Source organism: Jatropha curcas, chromosome 9, assembly GCF_041381405.1.
Source record: "Jatropha curcas cultivar XTBG-Jc1 chromosome 9, XTBG_Jcur_1.0, whole genome shotgun sequence".
In the NCBI taxonomy this organism is placed as follows: Eukaryota; Viridiplantae; Streptophyta; class Magnoliopsida; order Malpighiales; family Euphorbiaceae; genus Jatropha; species Jatropha curcas.
This window is the reverse complement of record NC_143159.1, coordinates 26,591,739-26,606,635: the sequence shown is the minus strand read 5'-3', so window position 1 is coordinate 26,606,635 and position 14,897 is coordinate 26,591,739. Positions and strand designations below refer to the sequence as shown.

At 33.0% G+C, this 14,897-nt stretch overlaps 3 protein-coding genes across 5 annotated transcripts; 1 reads left to right on the top strand and 2 right to left on the bottom strand.

Annotated features, from left to right (window-relative positions):
• Window positions 1-617: 617 nt before the first annotated feature.
• Window positions 618-3,380, bottom strand: LOC105639166 (protein translocase subunit). Its single transcript, XM_012223141.4, has 3 exons — window positions 3,014-3,380; window positions 2,761-2,882; window positions 618-1,047 (listed from the first exon to the last, which is right to left on the bottom strand). The coding sequence occupies exons 1-3, from the start codon at window positions 3,300-3,302 to the stop codon at window positions 883-885; spliced, it is 576 nt and encodes a 191-aa protein (XP_012078531.1). The 5' UTR covers window positions 3,303-3,380; the 3' UTR covers window positions 618-882.
• Window positions 3,381-3,783: 403 nt separating this feature from the next.
• Window positions 3,784-8,792, bottom strand: LOC105639156 (protein FLC EXPRESSOR). Of its 2 annotated transcripts, XR_002284972.3 has the most exons (5): window positions 8,130-8,792; window positions 5,493-5,644; window positions 5,304-5,386; window positions 4,239-4,386; window positions 3,784-4,055 (listed from the first exon to the last, which is right to left on the bottom strand). XR_002284972.3 is itself a non-coding variant. In XM_012223129.4 (4 exons), the coding sequence occupies exons 1-4, from the start codon at window positions 8,684-8,686 to the stop codon at window positions 4,342-4,344; spliced, it is 837 nt and encodes a 278-aa protein (XP_012078519.1). In that variant the 5' UTR covers window positions 8,687-8,792; the 3' UTR covers window positions 3,784-4,341. The 2 variants fall into 2 exon arrangements, 1 of the variants encoding a protein (XP_012078519.1); XM_012223129.4 differs by having other exon boundaries at window positions 3,784-4,386.
• A 1,142-nt stretch (window positions 8,793-9,934) lies between these two features.
• FOLK (Phosphatidate cytidylyltransferase family protein) lies at window positions 9,935-14,137 on the top strand. 2 transcript variants are annotated; one of them, XM_020681782.3, is made up of 7 exons: window positions 10,111-10,252; window positions 10,470-10,611; window positions 12,691-12,758; window positions 12,837-12,968; window positions 13,324-13,439; window positions 13,577-13,691; window positions 13,806-14,137. In XM_020681782.3, exons 2-7 carry the CDS (start codon window positions 10,498-10,500, stop codon window positions 13,981-13,983), a joined length of 723 nt encoding a protein of 240 aa, XP_020537441.1. In that variant the 5' UTR covers window positions 10,111-10,252; window positions 10,470-10,497; the 3' UTR covers window positions 13,984-14,137. The 2 variants fall into 2 exon arrangements, with proteins under 2 accessions (XP_012078507.1, XP_020537441.1); XM_012223117.4 differs by lacking the exon at window positions 10,470-10,611 and having other exon boundaries at window positions 9,935-10,252.
• The last annotated feature ends 760 nt before the right edge of the window (window positions 14,138-14,897 follow it).

Genomic DNA, 14,897 nt, shown 5'->3' with positions numbered 1-14,897 from the left:
GTAAAATCAACCACACCACAAATGAATTAGCTTTATATAAAATAACTTAATCATTCAATTAGAGAATCTAATTGATTTTGACTTCCAATTTTAATAAAAATTAAATTCAATTCTGAAAATAAATTCACTTTTTCGATTACAATTAAAATGAAACCAAATATTTTAAAAATCAAATTATACCGAACTCAATAATGGGGAGATACAATTTTGTCAGTTTAACCAATTTCTGCTCAGCCATAACAATTCAAACAAAATGCCTCACGAAATAAGTTGAATTTGTTGAAAGAACAAAATGTGAATATGTCAGTAGTTGTAATTGAATCCCTTAATAGAACTTTTACATCATAAAGCCTGAATTTTGTGTAACTAATATAACATTCCAAATATAATTTTTATATATTTTTTTCAACTATCCAATTAGTATTTAACAGATTAATTTTACAAGGTAAAGCATTAAATAATTACAGTATGATAAGTGAAAGTGTCTAACGGGTCAATTTTATAGAGGGTGCCATAAAGTTTTTCACCTCCATTTGGCCATTAAATATAAAGAAACTTCACGTTTGGCTCGAGCACTCTCATCAATATTAACATTCAACAAAATAATGCAAGGGAACTAGATAAAACTCACCCATTGTAGCTACAATGGTGCAGAATACCTTTTCCTAATCAAGTACCGGCTTCAGTTCAAAATTTTATCGTTCTCAAATAAACAACCAAGTTCTTTTAGGAAGATCGTCCATAGATAAGATCAGCGCCATAAGCTCATCAACGCAATTAAAAAAACATTACAAACCTACGGAAGTTAGGTTCAGGATTCAACCAAAATGGGAATAGCTCCAGTAGCATAAGGAGATGAAGTGTAGCCAAAAAAACAAAGAACTAAGCTGCTGATTTTTTCTTCTCTTCCTCAAGCTTCTGCAGCTCTGCCAATCTTTGGGTCCATTCTCTATCTCTAGCAACTGCAGCCATCTTACGCTCTACCCTTTTGATAAGTTTCTTCTTTTTAGCCTCCTGCATCTGAGCTTTCCTCTTCTTTGCCTCTGCCTGATCACAGTCAAAAAACCTACATCAGCTTCCCATCCAAAAAGACAAAAGAAAATAAGATAGAAGAGGGGATTCAATAAACTTGGAAAGGATGAGATTCATTAAACCAGCTACTCAATGATTCAAATCAAATGTCACCTGTTGCTAGTAAATAATATCATGAATGCTGATCACGCACAGAACTTGATAAAGCTCAAGAGAAAAATCACACAGTTTTGATGGAAGCCAAAACTTGGCAATAAATACATCCACAAAATTAGACTTGCAGAATCTTCACATTGCAAATATTGATTCATATTACAGCCAAGTCCTTTCCCTAATGGTACATCAGATTATTGATAAGCTGCACCAATGAAGATAGCTAGCTCATGTCTATTGCATAAACCCCACCATATGATGCTGCATATTTTCACTTTCAAAATAATCATTTCCTGGTCTGGTGAGACCACTGGGTTAAACATTTTTTTTCTTTTTTTGACTTGTTCATGTATTCTTATGATTGGTGAATAGAACTTGCATAATTTATAAACAAAGAATGTTTTCAATATAAGAGACTCCACTTTGTGAGGGTCATTTATTGTACATCGGCTTATCTTTATATATATTTATTGGAAATTGTTTCCCAAACTTGAAACTAAAAGTAGAACACTACCATTGTGCAAAGGCTCCCCCTCAACTTATGTAAGCTTAATGACAAAACAATTCATGGATTGTGATACTCTTTTCCAATTTATATTTGAAACTTGAAAACTTATCAAGTATACGAACTTTAACATTTGTATCCCTGATTGAACATTCATTCATATTTAAGTTATTTAACAGCCATAACCACACCCAAATAAGTTTTCTTATACAAGGTGAACAAAAACTCCACGTTAAAAAGATTATTAGGTGACATGTTGACCCTAATCAAACATTCTTGTGGCTTTATCAGTAAACAGTCTATCAGTTGACATTTGTTTTATTCTAATAAGTCATCCGTGTGCCTATTTCACATACAAAGTGACTGAGAACTCAGCATTAGATAGTTTGTACTCGATGATTCCTCAATCAATGATAAAAATTGATGGGAATGTTAAATTTCCAACACAAAATTGGTGAGATTTAATCTTTAAAAGCATTAAAGTTCCCTATTCAGTTCATATTCAATATGACCCCCTTTTTTTTCTGTTTTTAGGCTATTTATAGACAAAGCAAAATAAAATTTACCCGCTTCAATTCATGTTCTATATAGATAACAAGTCATGAAGATCAATCAAAAAGTCCACCTAACAGTTCAACTATTCCCATAATCAAACCAGAAACTCTTTCCTTTTCACATACAATGGTCTTTTAGACCAATAAAGAAAATAAAGGTAAATCTTTGATAAAGCTGTCAATCTCAAGAGCATTATTTCCTCATGTATTAATACACAGTAAGCTTAACTTGATAAATTGGGTAATTGTTGGACACAGTTAGCACGTTAAAATTAGAGGAAAGTAGTTTTCAGATCCCACATAATGAAACAAAGTTTCACGGGAAAATGTTTGACAGCACAGAGTAATGTGAGGAAATATCCTTCCTAATTCATAAGTTACTCTTATCAGATTTTTTCTTAAACCAAATTCCACAGTACAAATTTTCATCAAACATTTTCTTTGTGCCAATTAAAATATCTATAAAACTCCAGCATGACTAGCCAATTAAGATTATATGATCCATGAAACACAGACCTTTATAAAGGCACGATGTAGCTTTATGCGCTTTTTCTCATTCCTCCTCTTGACACTCCCTTCATTTGGGTTACTAGGTCGAATAGGTTGGCCAGGCACATGCTTAACCCAAGCATACGGTCCTGCAATTGTTAATCAAATTAAACTAAAATAAAAAATAAACAAAATCCATCTAACCCTAAATTACTTCCAAACCCTAATCTCAATAAAAATACCTAAATCAATTAATAAATTATTCGAATAATGGCAGTACCTGCAGGTCTCAAAGTGGTCCTTTTTCGACGAGGCATATCAAGGGGTCTTCGCTTGGGAAAGCGACTGTCAGTTAAACTATCGTACTGGTTTGATTCAGAGAAGATGCTGAAATGCATCGACATCGGTATCCATGGAGACTGAGCTTGAAACGAGCCATCACAGGCTAACCGGAAATGGTGCTTTGAAGATGGAAAAGGAGATAAAAACGAGGTCGTTGAAGTACGAGATACTAGGGTTCTTGCTAGTGGACGGATTATTCCTCTTAGAGCTCCAATTCCAAATCCCATCTTGGAGACGACGTCTACAAATTGAAGCAGTCCGGCACCCGCGCGAAAAATGTTCTTTTAACAAGTGACGGAATATAATTATTATATAATAGTATTATATACATATTGGAAGAAATGTTATTTTTATTTGTAATGTGTTAAAAATAAAAATTATTAATTAAATATTGTTATTTAAAATTTAATTCATATTTTTTATAATAAGTTCGTAATTATTCATTATTTTTAAAATAATTATAAAATATTAATTTTAAAAAAATTAATAGTAATTATTTGTATAAGGTGAATATAATTTAAATAGAATATAATTATAAATTGCTAACTAGTGATAAAAGAAGTTTGAAAATGCAAATTAATCTTTTCGATATATTTATTTTGATTAAAAATCTAGTATTATAATATTGAAATTGAAATTCAAGGTCTCCCATGCTTGTATCTTGGCATTCTCATTGTAAATTGTAATATTTGCCCCTTATGGATAAGGTTGGACTGCCTTAATGGACTTTAATGTAATTTATAATTTAATTCGCTACATGTGGTGGTACAAGAAAAAGAAAAAGAAAAACAAAAATTTCGACTGTGATATTTCTTAGAGCCTCGGACAGCCATATGTTCAAACGCCTTTACAACTGTGCAGAAAAGGAAAATATCGTCTTCTGTTTGGATCATTTTGCTTCTGATTATTTTGTGACAGGTTATCCATCTCTCGTCAGGATTCATGCAACACTCCAGGAAACATGTGCAAACCCCAATTCCCTGAGGTCGAAACCACATTTTCTAAACTCCAGTCGGGAGTCTAAAACAAATTGTTTTTGTTACAGAAGATACAAATAAATAATGACCAAAGTGTCGAACCACAAACCAAATCCTGATGGTGAACTATTGTGGCACCAATGGATATCACCAGCAAAAATACTTGCATCGGAGTTCGATATGTACCTGGGCATTGAAAATGAATTCCATGGAGTTCTGGCCATTTACGATGCTGCATGACTTTTCTTTTTTCTCTTCATGCAAGTGTTTGCACAGTGATAGTAAGCATTCATCCAGACACAAATGGGGCACCACCATTGGTGACCCCTTGAACCTAAAATGTGAAGAAAGTCAGTATAACATTGGGCACTTCAGCTGGCTTCCTTTTCTGTTACTTAGAATCTATTGTTTTTCTCATTCTATCAAGCATAACATAAAGGGTATAATAACAATTGCTTTTCTCAACACTTCTGTCCATTACCCGTATAAAACAGAAATACAAAAACTATCTGTCTACTCCAAGGAAAGTAAAAATTTCTTGGGAGAAGCCTTTTCAAGGCGGACATGTGACATAAGAACAAATCATGATGAATCATAACATCTTTTGAAAAAAGATTGATGATCCGTTGCAATAGAGTATCAATCCTAGAAATCCCTAAAAAGGCCAATGTTGTCTTCATACAGAGTGTAACTCAAAATAATATGACATTTCAATTGTTGCATTGCCACTTTCTCTTATTGAACCCAACTGTTCAAGATATTCTCATTATAGATCAAATTGATTGGTGTATAAACACATGCAAGCACATATGAATACATAAAGAAATATGTATAACTTTTGCAAAATTAGAAGAGAAGTTAGCTATCACCTAAAAAAGAAGTAGTGCACCATTGTTAAAGTTACTGGAAAAACAGTTGCCACTCATGGTTAGCATATAATTTAGTAGAATGAAAGGACAACATACATATCAGCAGCAACATACAGGAAGACAATTTGAGCTCCATCTTAAAGAACTTTCCTTGAAGTATGCATAACTTACATAGTTACATGCTATATCGTTTATTGATGCTTAATGATTGTTTTAAACAACTAGAATACGTTGATCTTACTAATGTTAGATCTAACAAGCAGCAATCCTAAAAATCAACTTTGCACGAAAAAGAAAAGAAAAGAATATATATATATATATATATATATATATATATATATAGAGAGAGAGAGAGAGAGAGAGAGAGAGAGAGAGAGAGCACCTGATGCATGGCATAAGGATCAGGGCATGGATTTCCTCCACAAGCCACTTCAGGATTGCTGTAGCTTCCAGCATATCCAGGACCTGAACAAATGAAAGGTCAGGAGCAGGATTTGGGAAGATGTTCAGAATAGGCCACTTTCTGCAAATCATAGTTTGAGAAGACAATTTAAGTAAAGAATATATTTACTTGGGTTTGCTGCCCTTGCTTTTTTCTCCACATTAGACAGTTCAGCATGAAGTTTTTCAATTTCACAACCTACCACGAGCATATTTTGTTCCATTGTCTTACCATGCTCTAGATTATTAACATGCGTCTTCTTCTCATATTGAATGGCCGCCCTAATTAAATTGAATAGAAAATTTCCAACGATGTCATAAGTTCGGATAGAAAATTCCAAATATAAGGATTCTATAAGTTTTCAGTTCAAATTATATACATAAACATAAGGACTTATGAGAATGAGAAGAAAAACATCTATACCAAATGTTAGGGAATGCCTCTGAAAATGCACCTATCTAGCAATGTAATTTTTGGAGGAAGAGAAACTAACAAATTTAAAAAATAGTTCTGCCAAAACAGATATTCATTTCATGCTGAAAAAAGGATCACATCAGTTCTACCTAATTAAGAGAGGGATGGTGCACCTTACTTGAAATGTTAGACTTGCATGCTAAACATGATCAGACCTGCTTTTCAGCCAAATATGAGTTCTTTTTTTATTTTTCTTTTTGAATTCTAACTATAACTAATAAAAATACAATAACTTAATTTATAAATATGAAGTCTGAAGAACAGTACCATAGTTCAACAAGTTTTCAAACTAAAAAGTATGCCCTAGATTCAAAGATTAAATCTCAAACATGAACCTAACCAAGCAAAAAGAGTTATATGTTACAAGCTCATTCAAATCTAAAAATCCCTTTATTTGAAATTCACATCTATCCAGAAAACTTTTGAATTCACTGAAATTCAAAATACAGGTTATTCTGGCAGTGGCAGAATATGCTCTTGCTCTTCGTAAGATCATATCTCAACATCCTTTGATGTGCCATGGTACTGAGAACAGCTGGTGTTGTAAATTGGTCTAGCATCATTAGCATTTCCACAGTACGTCTGAATCTAAAAATGTCTACGTAAATATCAGAACAAGCAACAAATTGAGCTATCACATGTTTTACGTCAGTATACATATTTAACTTTTTTTGAAATTTGCTTAAATAATATTAATTTGAATTTTTTTTTGGTAAAACCTTGAGACAACCACACTCCAAAAGCTAGCTCATGAGATTAGAGAGCTCACAACCCATATGATGTAACTAAATAAACGCAACTCTAATTAGGCTTTAGATTTGACAAGGGAAAAGAAAACAAAAAATTCATAACCAGGAAAGCTTCTTGTGACAACCAGGAAAATAGACTATCAATAAATCAGTGGTTCTATTACTCAAAAATCTGAAATCTACTTCAAATCAAAACATTACAGCCATATTTATAGCATCAAATCTTTCTAGAACAAGGTCTTAATCAATGATTCTAATAGAGTAAGGTCTCAAACAAAATTCCTCTTGGAATAAAGCCTTAAACAGTAAATGGTAATAGAAGTAGGACTTCGTTATTCTAAATAAAATCTAACTTAACTAAAACATAAAAATACCTAATTTGAACATTTCTACACTAAAATGAATAGTAATTTGAGAAATTTCTGAATTTTTGAATTTTTGCTTTGTATTGCCATATAGCCCACACTAGAATATTATACTTTCAAGTGGAATCAAGTCCAATATCTTTGCAATTAGGATCATCACATCATACCATGCTCCGTATTGATGCCAATCCAGGCTGTCTATACACTAGATCATCTTGTCACAGGAGGACATTGCAATTTTGGCATCATCACAGGCAATGCATGATCGCAATTACGAGAAAAGTGGTTGATTAAGTTACCAACTAATGTGAACCTTAGGAGAACCACACTCACATAATACTTTTTCTTTATCTTTTGTTTTCTTTCCCTTTCTTTCATTTGTTTCCTGTATTTGTTTCTTCTCTTCTCTAGCTAAATTCTATGAAAAATCTTAAACATTGCTTCCCTCCAGTCAAATGGATATAAGGATTGAATTTTTTTTTTTCTTTTTTTTTAATCTCAGCATAGGGCAAAGGCACTGAAATTATTGTCATCTTTTCTATTCTTAGCACGGAGGAATAAAAAAACAACAGAAGATATCAGAAGTGACAATCTAAATTAAAGAAGACTTTTCAACAGTCAGTTACTTAAGATTTAACCCAAGGTGAGATGCAGACAAGGGTTCGGGTTTTATGCTCTAGAGGTTTTAGGTAAGAAGCATAGAATCTTCTTACTTCTTCATTTATTTATTGGCTACAATCAGATTTATTTATTGGTTTTTCATCCACTTAAATCTACACTTCGCACATAAATTTGATCATAAACTTGAGTTGCAATCACAACCCTGATCGTCCAAATCAGCTCACCCTCATTCTAACTTTCAAATAGCTCTAAGTACAAGCATCTCATAGTTATCCTACGTCAAAATACCTTCAAGGTTTAAATGCATCATGTTTCAAAGACAAAGCAAAAGGATTTGAGGACTTAAGTTCATTTGTTAATTATATACTGTAAAGTTGGGAACTTCTCTTGGTGCTGTTTAAACAGCAAACATGACTCCATGGCCAAATTTGTGCCTCCAGTAATATAACAAAAGGATTGTTGCTTTTGTTCTAATAAGTTGTATATGTATTTGACATTTTTAAAGTTCTAATAACCAAACAGAAAACTTAGCAGTGCTAATAAACTCCAATGTTTACCTTCCTCTTTGAATCTCTCGTTGCATGTTCTCGATCTCAGCCTTAATTGCAGGCACTCGGTCTGCTTCCATTCTGGCCTTGGCAAGATCACTATTAATTGCCTTTAACTCCGCAGTAAGCTCCTGATGGTACATGGTAAGGTTATCCACATCCATCCTCACCTGAACCAATTCTGTTCTCAATGCATCAATAGACCTCAGCTCAGCGTCCATTTGCAACGATCTTTCATACACCTTCCGCACCTGATCATCCCTCTCGGCCTTGATATCAGCTGCAGCCACTGATGAGCGTCGGAGCTCTTCCTCAGCGAGAGCTAGCTCTTGCTTTAATGTTACGTGAGTGGACGCAAGCTTTTGGTTTTCAAGGAAGAGGGACTGGATCTGACGGTGCTGGGTAGCGATGCGGTCTTCGAGGATGGTTGATGGATGGTGGGGCCACCGGGAAGTTTCCGTATTGGCAAAGATGGAGGCAGTGAGAGGATTATTGAGGCGGAGGTCGTCAATTGGAATTTGGCGGAGCTTTAAGGCATTGGAGGAAAGATGGTTGCGTCCGGCCATCTGTAATAGTGCACGATAAGAGAGTGGTCGTGGTTGCGTCCGTTGGGCTTTCGAATAAAGAGCTGCTGGTTTTTTTTTTTTTTTGGAAAAATATAATTTCGTACCTATAATTTTTAGGATAATTATATTTTTAGCCTATGGATTTTTGAAGTGGGATTTATGCCTCATCAACTGTTGACGTGGACAAAATCCTCATTTACTCAACTGCATTCATGTGATTTGCACGTGAAAATTTTTATTATGTCTTTCACCCCTTTTTTTCCGTTTCTTTTCATTGTCTGAGTCAAAAATAGAAATATAGTAAGGAAGAAAAAGAAATGTAGAAAATGTTATCCCACTTGAGAAGGGGTTGAACAAATCATTAATCAGGGACAATTATTTGGCAACGTGTTAATTTCTTGAATGTTTATAAATAATAATTAATATTATATAACTCAATTGAAAGCGACTAAATTTAAAAAACATATTTGATGATTTATATAATTGATAGTTGTTTCGTACCAAACAATTATGTTATAAATGTTTGATAAACTTTTAATTAGCATATTGTTTATATAATACATTAAAATAAAAAATAACAGATTCACCTTAAATTAAAAAATATATACATTATATATCATAATATATAAAAATAATTATATTTTTAATAGTCATTTTATATTTTAATAACAACAGTTATCAAAATCTTAAAAAATATAAATAGTAATTAACTAACTGCGTTAACAACCACTTAAACTATAATTTAGTATGATATACTAAACCAAACAGACACTTAACTTTCCACAATTAAAGGATTTTTTTTTTTTGAAAAGAAAGTAAAGAATTACTTTTGTATTAATAATTTAATGGATATACGATAATTTCATGATGAATTAATATTTTGGCAATGAAAAAGTTGAAAAAATAAATGAAATATGAGGTGAAAGAAACGTGAAAATGCTTCCAATATTTTTTTATGCAAGCCTCCAAATTAGAAAATAAGCGTGACAATACAAAAAATTCAAAATTTTATACATATTTTCTTTTCTTGGGCATTTTACTCTTTATTTTCAAACAAGTCAAAATGACTATTATCTCTTATTTTTCTCAAATTATTTTATTTTCTCTAATATTTTTCTCCCAATCTAGCAGATACTTGGAAACGACAACGACCAAAATAAAATAGCCTTAAATAATCCATCGGCATCAAATATCAGAGAGCCACGCAATCGCACGTGTCACGTGTGTTAGTTGGATTAGGCCATGCTTTAAGTAGCACAACTAATTAGAAACCGAACCGCAATGGCGGCTGCGGAAGTACTGTGCTGCTCATACTACAGCTGCTCGCCTTGGACCATTCAATTAGGCATATGTCTCCGTCGCTGTCCAATCCCTAACCACCTTGCTCCTCCAAGACTCAGAAAAACTCAGACATATAAGCACCCTAATCTACGATTACCAGCCGTCTCCATGCTACATCAAAATCCGGTCGTCTCTGACCTCTGCGCTACTGGTTTGGCCGGTGCCATAGCTCTTTCGCTGCTTCGTGTTTGGCAAGAAACCGCAAAACGACGGCTGTTTGACCAGGTTAGTTAATTTTATACGCCTTCTCCTTTCACTGCTTGAGTCTTTGTCAATGTTTGTTTGTTTTTGTATTTTATTTATTGGTTTAAAAACACTAAGCAAACAAATTATAATTAATTACTTAATTAATGGCGGGCTGATAAACTGACAAAAAGCTCACTCACTAATCTGTCAGAGTAAACCACAAATATATTTATTATTACATCATAATAATCCACAGACTATCACTCGTACCGCCGGCGGCAACTATGTTGGTAGGTAATGCCGTAGTCTCCGATGTCATTGCGGCTTTTGTATCGGCCGGCATCATTTTCGCTTTTCTTCAATTGTGGAAAGAAACAGCCAAGCACGGGCTCGACCAGGTTAATTTCTGTGAGGGTGTAATTTCTTTTTTTTTCCTGTTTTTCCTAGAAGCACAGAGCAGAGGAATTTGTTTTTCAACTTTTCTGCAGAATTTGGGGTAATTATAGTGGATTTTGGTCCTCTGCCTGCAGAATTCATTCCTCTTTTAGCGCGAGTTAACGGTTTTCTGTTTCTCCTTTTCGTTCTTTTAAGAAAAATAGTTTTCTTAGAAAATGAAAGATAGAAAACAGAAATGGAAAAAATAATAAAAAAAATATTTCAATCCAAAAAAAATAAAAAGATAAGTATTTCAATTCAAAAAATAAAAAATAAGTATTCGTAAATTTCATAATTAAAAAAAATATCTTACAACGTATTTATAAACATTTTTAATTTTTAATATTTATTTTATTTATTTTGCAATAATATTATCAATTTTTTTTGTTTTCTCAATTCTTTTATAAATAACTGTTATTATTATAAATATATATTTTTATAATAATAAATTAATTACATGTTAAATTATAATACTAAAAAATATAAAATATAAAATAATTATTAAACTTATTTACATACTTTTTATGATTATTTTTTCCAAAAAAAGTCATATGTACTATAATTTTAACTGTGAAAAAATTCTTTTTTTTTTATGAAAAGAATTTTATTATAAAGAGAACTATAGAAAATAATTTAAACTTATCTTCCAATCCTAGTTAAATTTTAGAAAATTATGAATAAGAAATTTTTATTTCCCCATTTTTTTTGGAAGACTTTTTCAGAAAGCTACGCCAGTTCTCTACAAGTAAATTGGTCCTCAGTGAGATTTCTGGTTTGATTTAAAAGATGGAAACTTTGACAGATTAACCTAAATCTGAAACTAAGATAAACTAGGAAGCAAAATTTCACAAGATCCCATAGGAAAACAAGTTATAGAAATAAAGAATATAAATAAATGCTAAAAGACGTCTAGTCAACCTATTCCAAAATGCTAAGAATTATAGCTTGAAGGTTTAAAATACTGGACCCAGAACTAACTTATGAAATGGCATTCTTAAATAACATTGTAGAGACTAGAAAGTAATTTATAAGGTTCCACATAACCGCTGTATAAGATATAGATCGTAACTCTAAGTTATGTGAATGTTAGGACTTGAATTTTTCTTGAACTCTTTTCTTTCTAGTATAGACACTGTTCTCTAAAACTTGAGTTAATTGTCATATTATCTGCAACTTTGTGTTTATGATTGAGTTACTTTTTATTTGTGGTGGATACACTTAGGAGGCTCATGTAAGCTGAGAATGGTTACATGATTAGTGAAACCTTTGCTGCATTGTGAAGGAATTGTGGATGTTCGATTTTTTTGCTCCTTATATAAGAAATCAATTTACTCAAAAGTACAGGGAATTGGGCACTGGAAACAGTTACAGTAGTATCCCTCACAAGTTAATAACACATTTAAAGGTCTTCAACTTGTTAGCATGCTTGTAAGATGAATTTTAGGTCAGAAGGCTGGAGAACATGTGCATATCTGGACTGTGTCTTCTATCGTGTTTTCTGTCCAGCAAAGATGATGCTGCAACAAGAAGTCAATTGAGCTATTTTATATGGTTACACATGGTAGTTTTATGTTGTTTCTTGTTAGTTTACAATAAAAGCAACAATTATTTCAAGCCTATTTTGTTTCCATAGATATTACTTCGGAAGTAAATATGCAACAGTTACCATAAGATTGATTTTACATTTCATGTTTCAATATCCATATAGGAATTAAATTATAAGAAGTTAGAGCTTGCCCATTTGTCATCTTTGGACAAATAGATGCACTTAATTTTTCCACTGTTCCAAACAGAGCAATCTGTTTATATTGAAATTTGAAGTTTGATTTTGAACTTTTTAATTTCTGCGACTGTGAAGTAAGTTTTTCCTAATTATTGTATACGTCTATTCTAGTTTTCTTCACATAGCATTTTGGTCATAATTGAAGCTGTGCTGCTTATATGAGAGACCGAAGAACTTTATTTCATCTTCATATTTGCTTTGTGACAATCCCCCATCTTCTGTCTTAGAGGTTGCTTATCCTCTATCCTTTCCTGTTTAGAAACTGAATAGGAAGCTTGTTCACATAAGCATTGGGCTAGTTTTCATGCTTTGCTGGCCATTATTCAGGTAATTTCATTGCCGATGGAGCTTTCTGTTATTTACTACATATTTGGTGGATGAAATAGCTATTCCTAATCATTGCAGTTCAGGGCATCGAGGAGCAATTTTGGCAGCTCTTACTCCAGGCATCAACATATTCCGAATGCTTATTTTGGGATTGGGGATTTGGAAAGATGAAGCCACAGTGAAATCAATGAGCAGATTTGGAGACCACAGGTTACAACTTTGGATATAAAAATTTACTTAGGCTGTCTATGTAAAAATATGGAAGTATGTGGAATCTCTACATCATCATCTCATGAAGTAGCTTTTGTCTCAATCTTATCCTACATGGAGAAATTTCTGTGTCTTTAACTAAAGTACAAATCCAGTTGTTTTTAAGCAGGAAAAAGATGTTCGACTCTTTTATGATATTGTATGGCATAGATTAAAAAGTGAACTGATTATGTGAGGTAGTTTATGTATCTTAAGACTTGTTGTTGGTCTCTCGTTTTCTTTTCTTAGAATATACTATTGAATTTTTTTTTTTTTTTTTTAATCTCTAACTATCCTTTGCTCCTTTGTGGACCAGGGAACTTCTTAAGGGACCCCTTTACTATGCCTTAACTATTACTTTAACTTGTGCAATCTATTGGAGGACTTCCCCTATCACAATTGCAGCAATATGCAACTTGTGTGCTGGAGATGGTAATTCCATCTATATTCTCGGCTTTAATTGTTTAATTGGACTCCTTTTTGTTTAAATTTCAGTACTTACAATGTAAGACATACTTGAGATTCTCATCTTATACTGTAGCCCAACTCCAAGTGTTATCTGGTTTCAGGAATGGCAGACATTGTGGGAAGACGGTTCGGCAATCATAAACTCCCTTACAACACAAATAAGTCTATAGCTGGTAGCGTTGCAATGGCACTGGCTGGTTTTTTAGCTTCCATCACGTAAATTTTGCCCTATCTCAGCTATGGTTTTCTGGTTTTGCTGTCAATATGTATTGTTGATCAAGGCTTCACACAATGCAATTGTCTTATTAGCACGTATTAATTTTGTGACAGGTATATGCATTATTTTGCCTCATTTGGATACGTTCGTGAAAGTTGGGAAATGACAATGGGCTTCTTGGTTGTCTCTATTGCATCAGCCATTGTAGAATCACTTCCCATAAGTACTCAACTTGATGACAATCTCACTGTAAGTTTGACTTCTGTGTTGCTTGGAACCCTTGTTTTCTGATTTCCAGAATTAATGTGAATTTATAATTGTTGGCCACTGAATGTTTTCTTTTAGAGTTAACATTCCATGTTTAGAAATTACTATATGATGTATTCTAGTCTATTCCCTGTGTAATTCCAATTATCAAATAAAGCGTACCAATTATTCCACTGCATTACAATTGATTTCTTCTATTTAACTTTGGTTGAATGGTACTAGAAACTGCATACATAGGGATAATTTCAACTCGCAATAAAAATTTAGAGAGTAACTCCATGCTATGGCATCAAAGGAAGAAGGAAAATTGTACGGTAATTTACAATACAAATTCTACAAAAGTTTAAAAGTTTCCTTATTAGGATTTTTTTTAGTCAAATCCGACTCTTCAAGAGATCTATATGATTTTAAAATAGCATCATGAGTCTGACCCTGTGGAAGCAACCTTACAACAGAACCTAAGATGAAATTATAAGCAGCATAGCATGGTGAAAAATAGTTGCAAGGCATATTTAATGAAAGAAAATGATGCCAATTGAACTACAGAAAAAAAAAAATGAGGAACTAGCAGGTGACTAATGGCAGGCTGAGGTTCCTCCTGTAACTTGGGAAAGGAAGAATAATTGCACTCATAGGCTAACACATTCATGTTCGGTTGAATTTGGCAGTATTTGATCAAAGCTGCTAGCAAATAAGAGATCCACATATAAGATATGAGTCAGAAAATCTGCTGTGATAGAAACTTTTGCTGTCATTCTACACTTTGTTCAATCGATAACTATCTTATGCTCGGAAAATAAAAGAAAAAAGAAAAAAAAACACATATATATCATATTCATTCATTATACGTGCCCGTCGGCAACCCCTTGCTCGGTATGACTTGTCAGCCTTCCTGCATAAAGTCATCTTTAATGGCTCCTCCCATTTGAATACTCTTC

Bases quoted from the DNA above. Each gene is read 5' to 3' on its own strand.
- LOC105639166 (XM_012223141.4), bottom strand. From the start codon at position 3,302: ATGGGATTTGGAATTGGAGCTCTAAGAGGAATAATCCGTCCACTAGCA. The intron at 2,883-3,013 runs GTACTGCCATTA...TAACAATTGCAG, and splicing joins GACCACTTTGAGACCTGCAG to GACCGTATGCTTGGGTTAAG. The intron at 1,048-2,760 runs GTCTGTGTTTCA...GACTGTGATCAG, and splicing joins TACATCGTGCCTTTATAAAG to GCAGAGGCAAAGAAGAGGAA.
- LOC105639156 (XM_012223129.4), bottom strand. From the start codon at position 8,686: ATGGCCGGACGCAACCATCTTTCCTCCAATGCCTTAAAGCTCCGCCAA. The intron at 5,387-5,492 runs GTAAATATATTC...TCATTTGTTCAG, and splicing joins AGCAAGGGCAGCAAACCCAA to GTCCTGGATATGCTGGAAGC. The intron at 4,387-5,303 runs GTGCTCTCTCTC...TTCACATTTTAG, and splicing joins ATCCTTATGCCATGCATCAG to GTTCAAGGGGTCACCAATGG.
- FOLK (XM_012223117.4), top strand. From the start codon at position 9,968: ATGGCGGCTGCGGAAGTACTGTGCTGCTCATACTACAGCTGCTCGCCT. The intron at 12,969-13,323 runs GTTACAACTTTG...TTTGTGGACCAG, and splicing joins AGCAGATTTGGAGACCACAG to GGAACTTCTTAAGGGACCCC. The intron at 13,692-13,805 runs GTAAATTTTGCC...ATTTTGTGACAG, and splicing joins GGTTTTTTAGCTTCCATCAC to GTATATGCATTATTTTGCCT.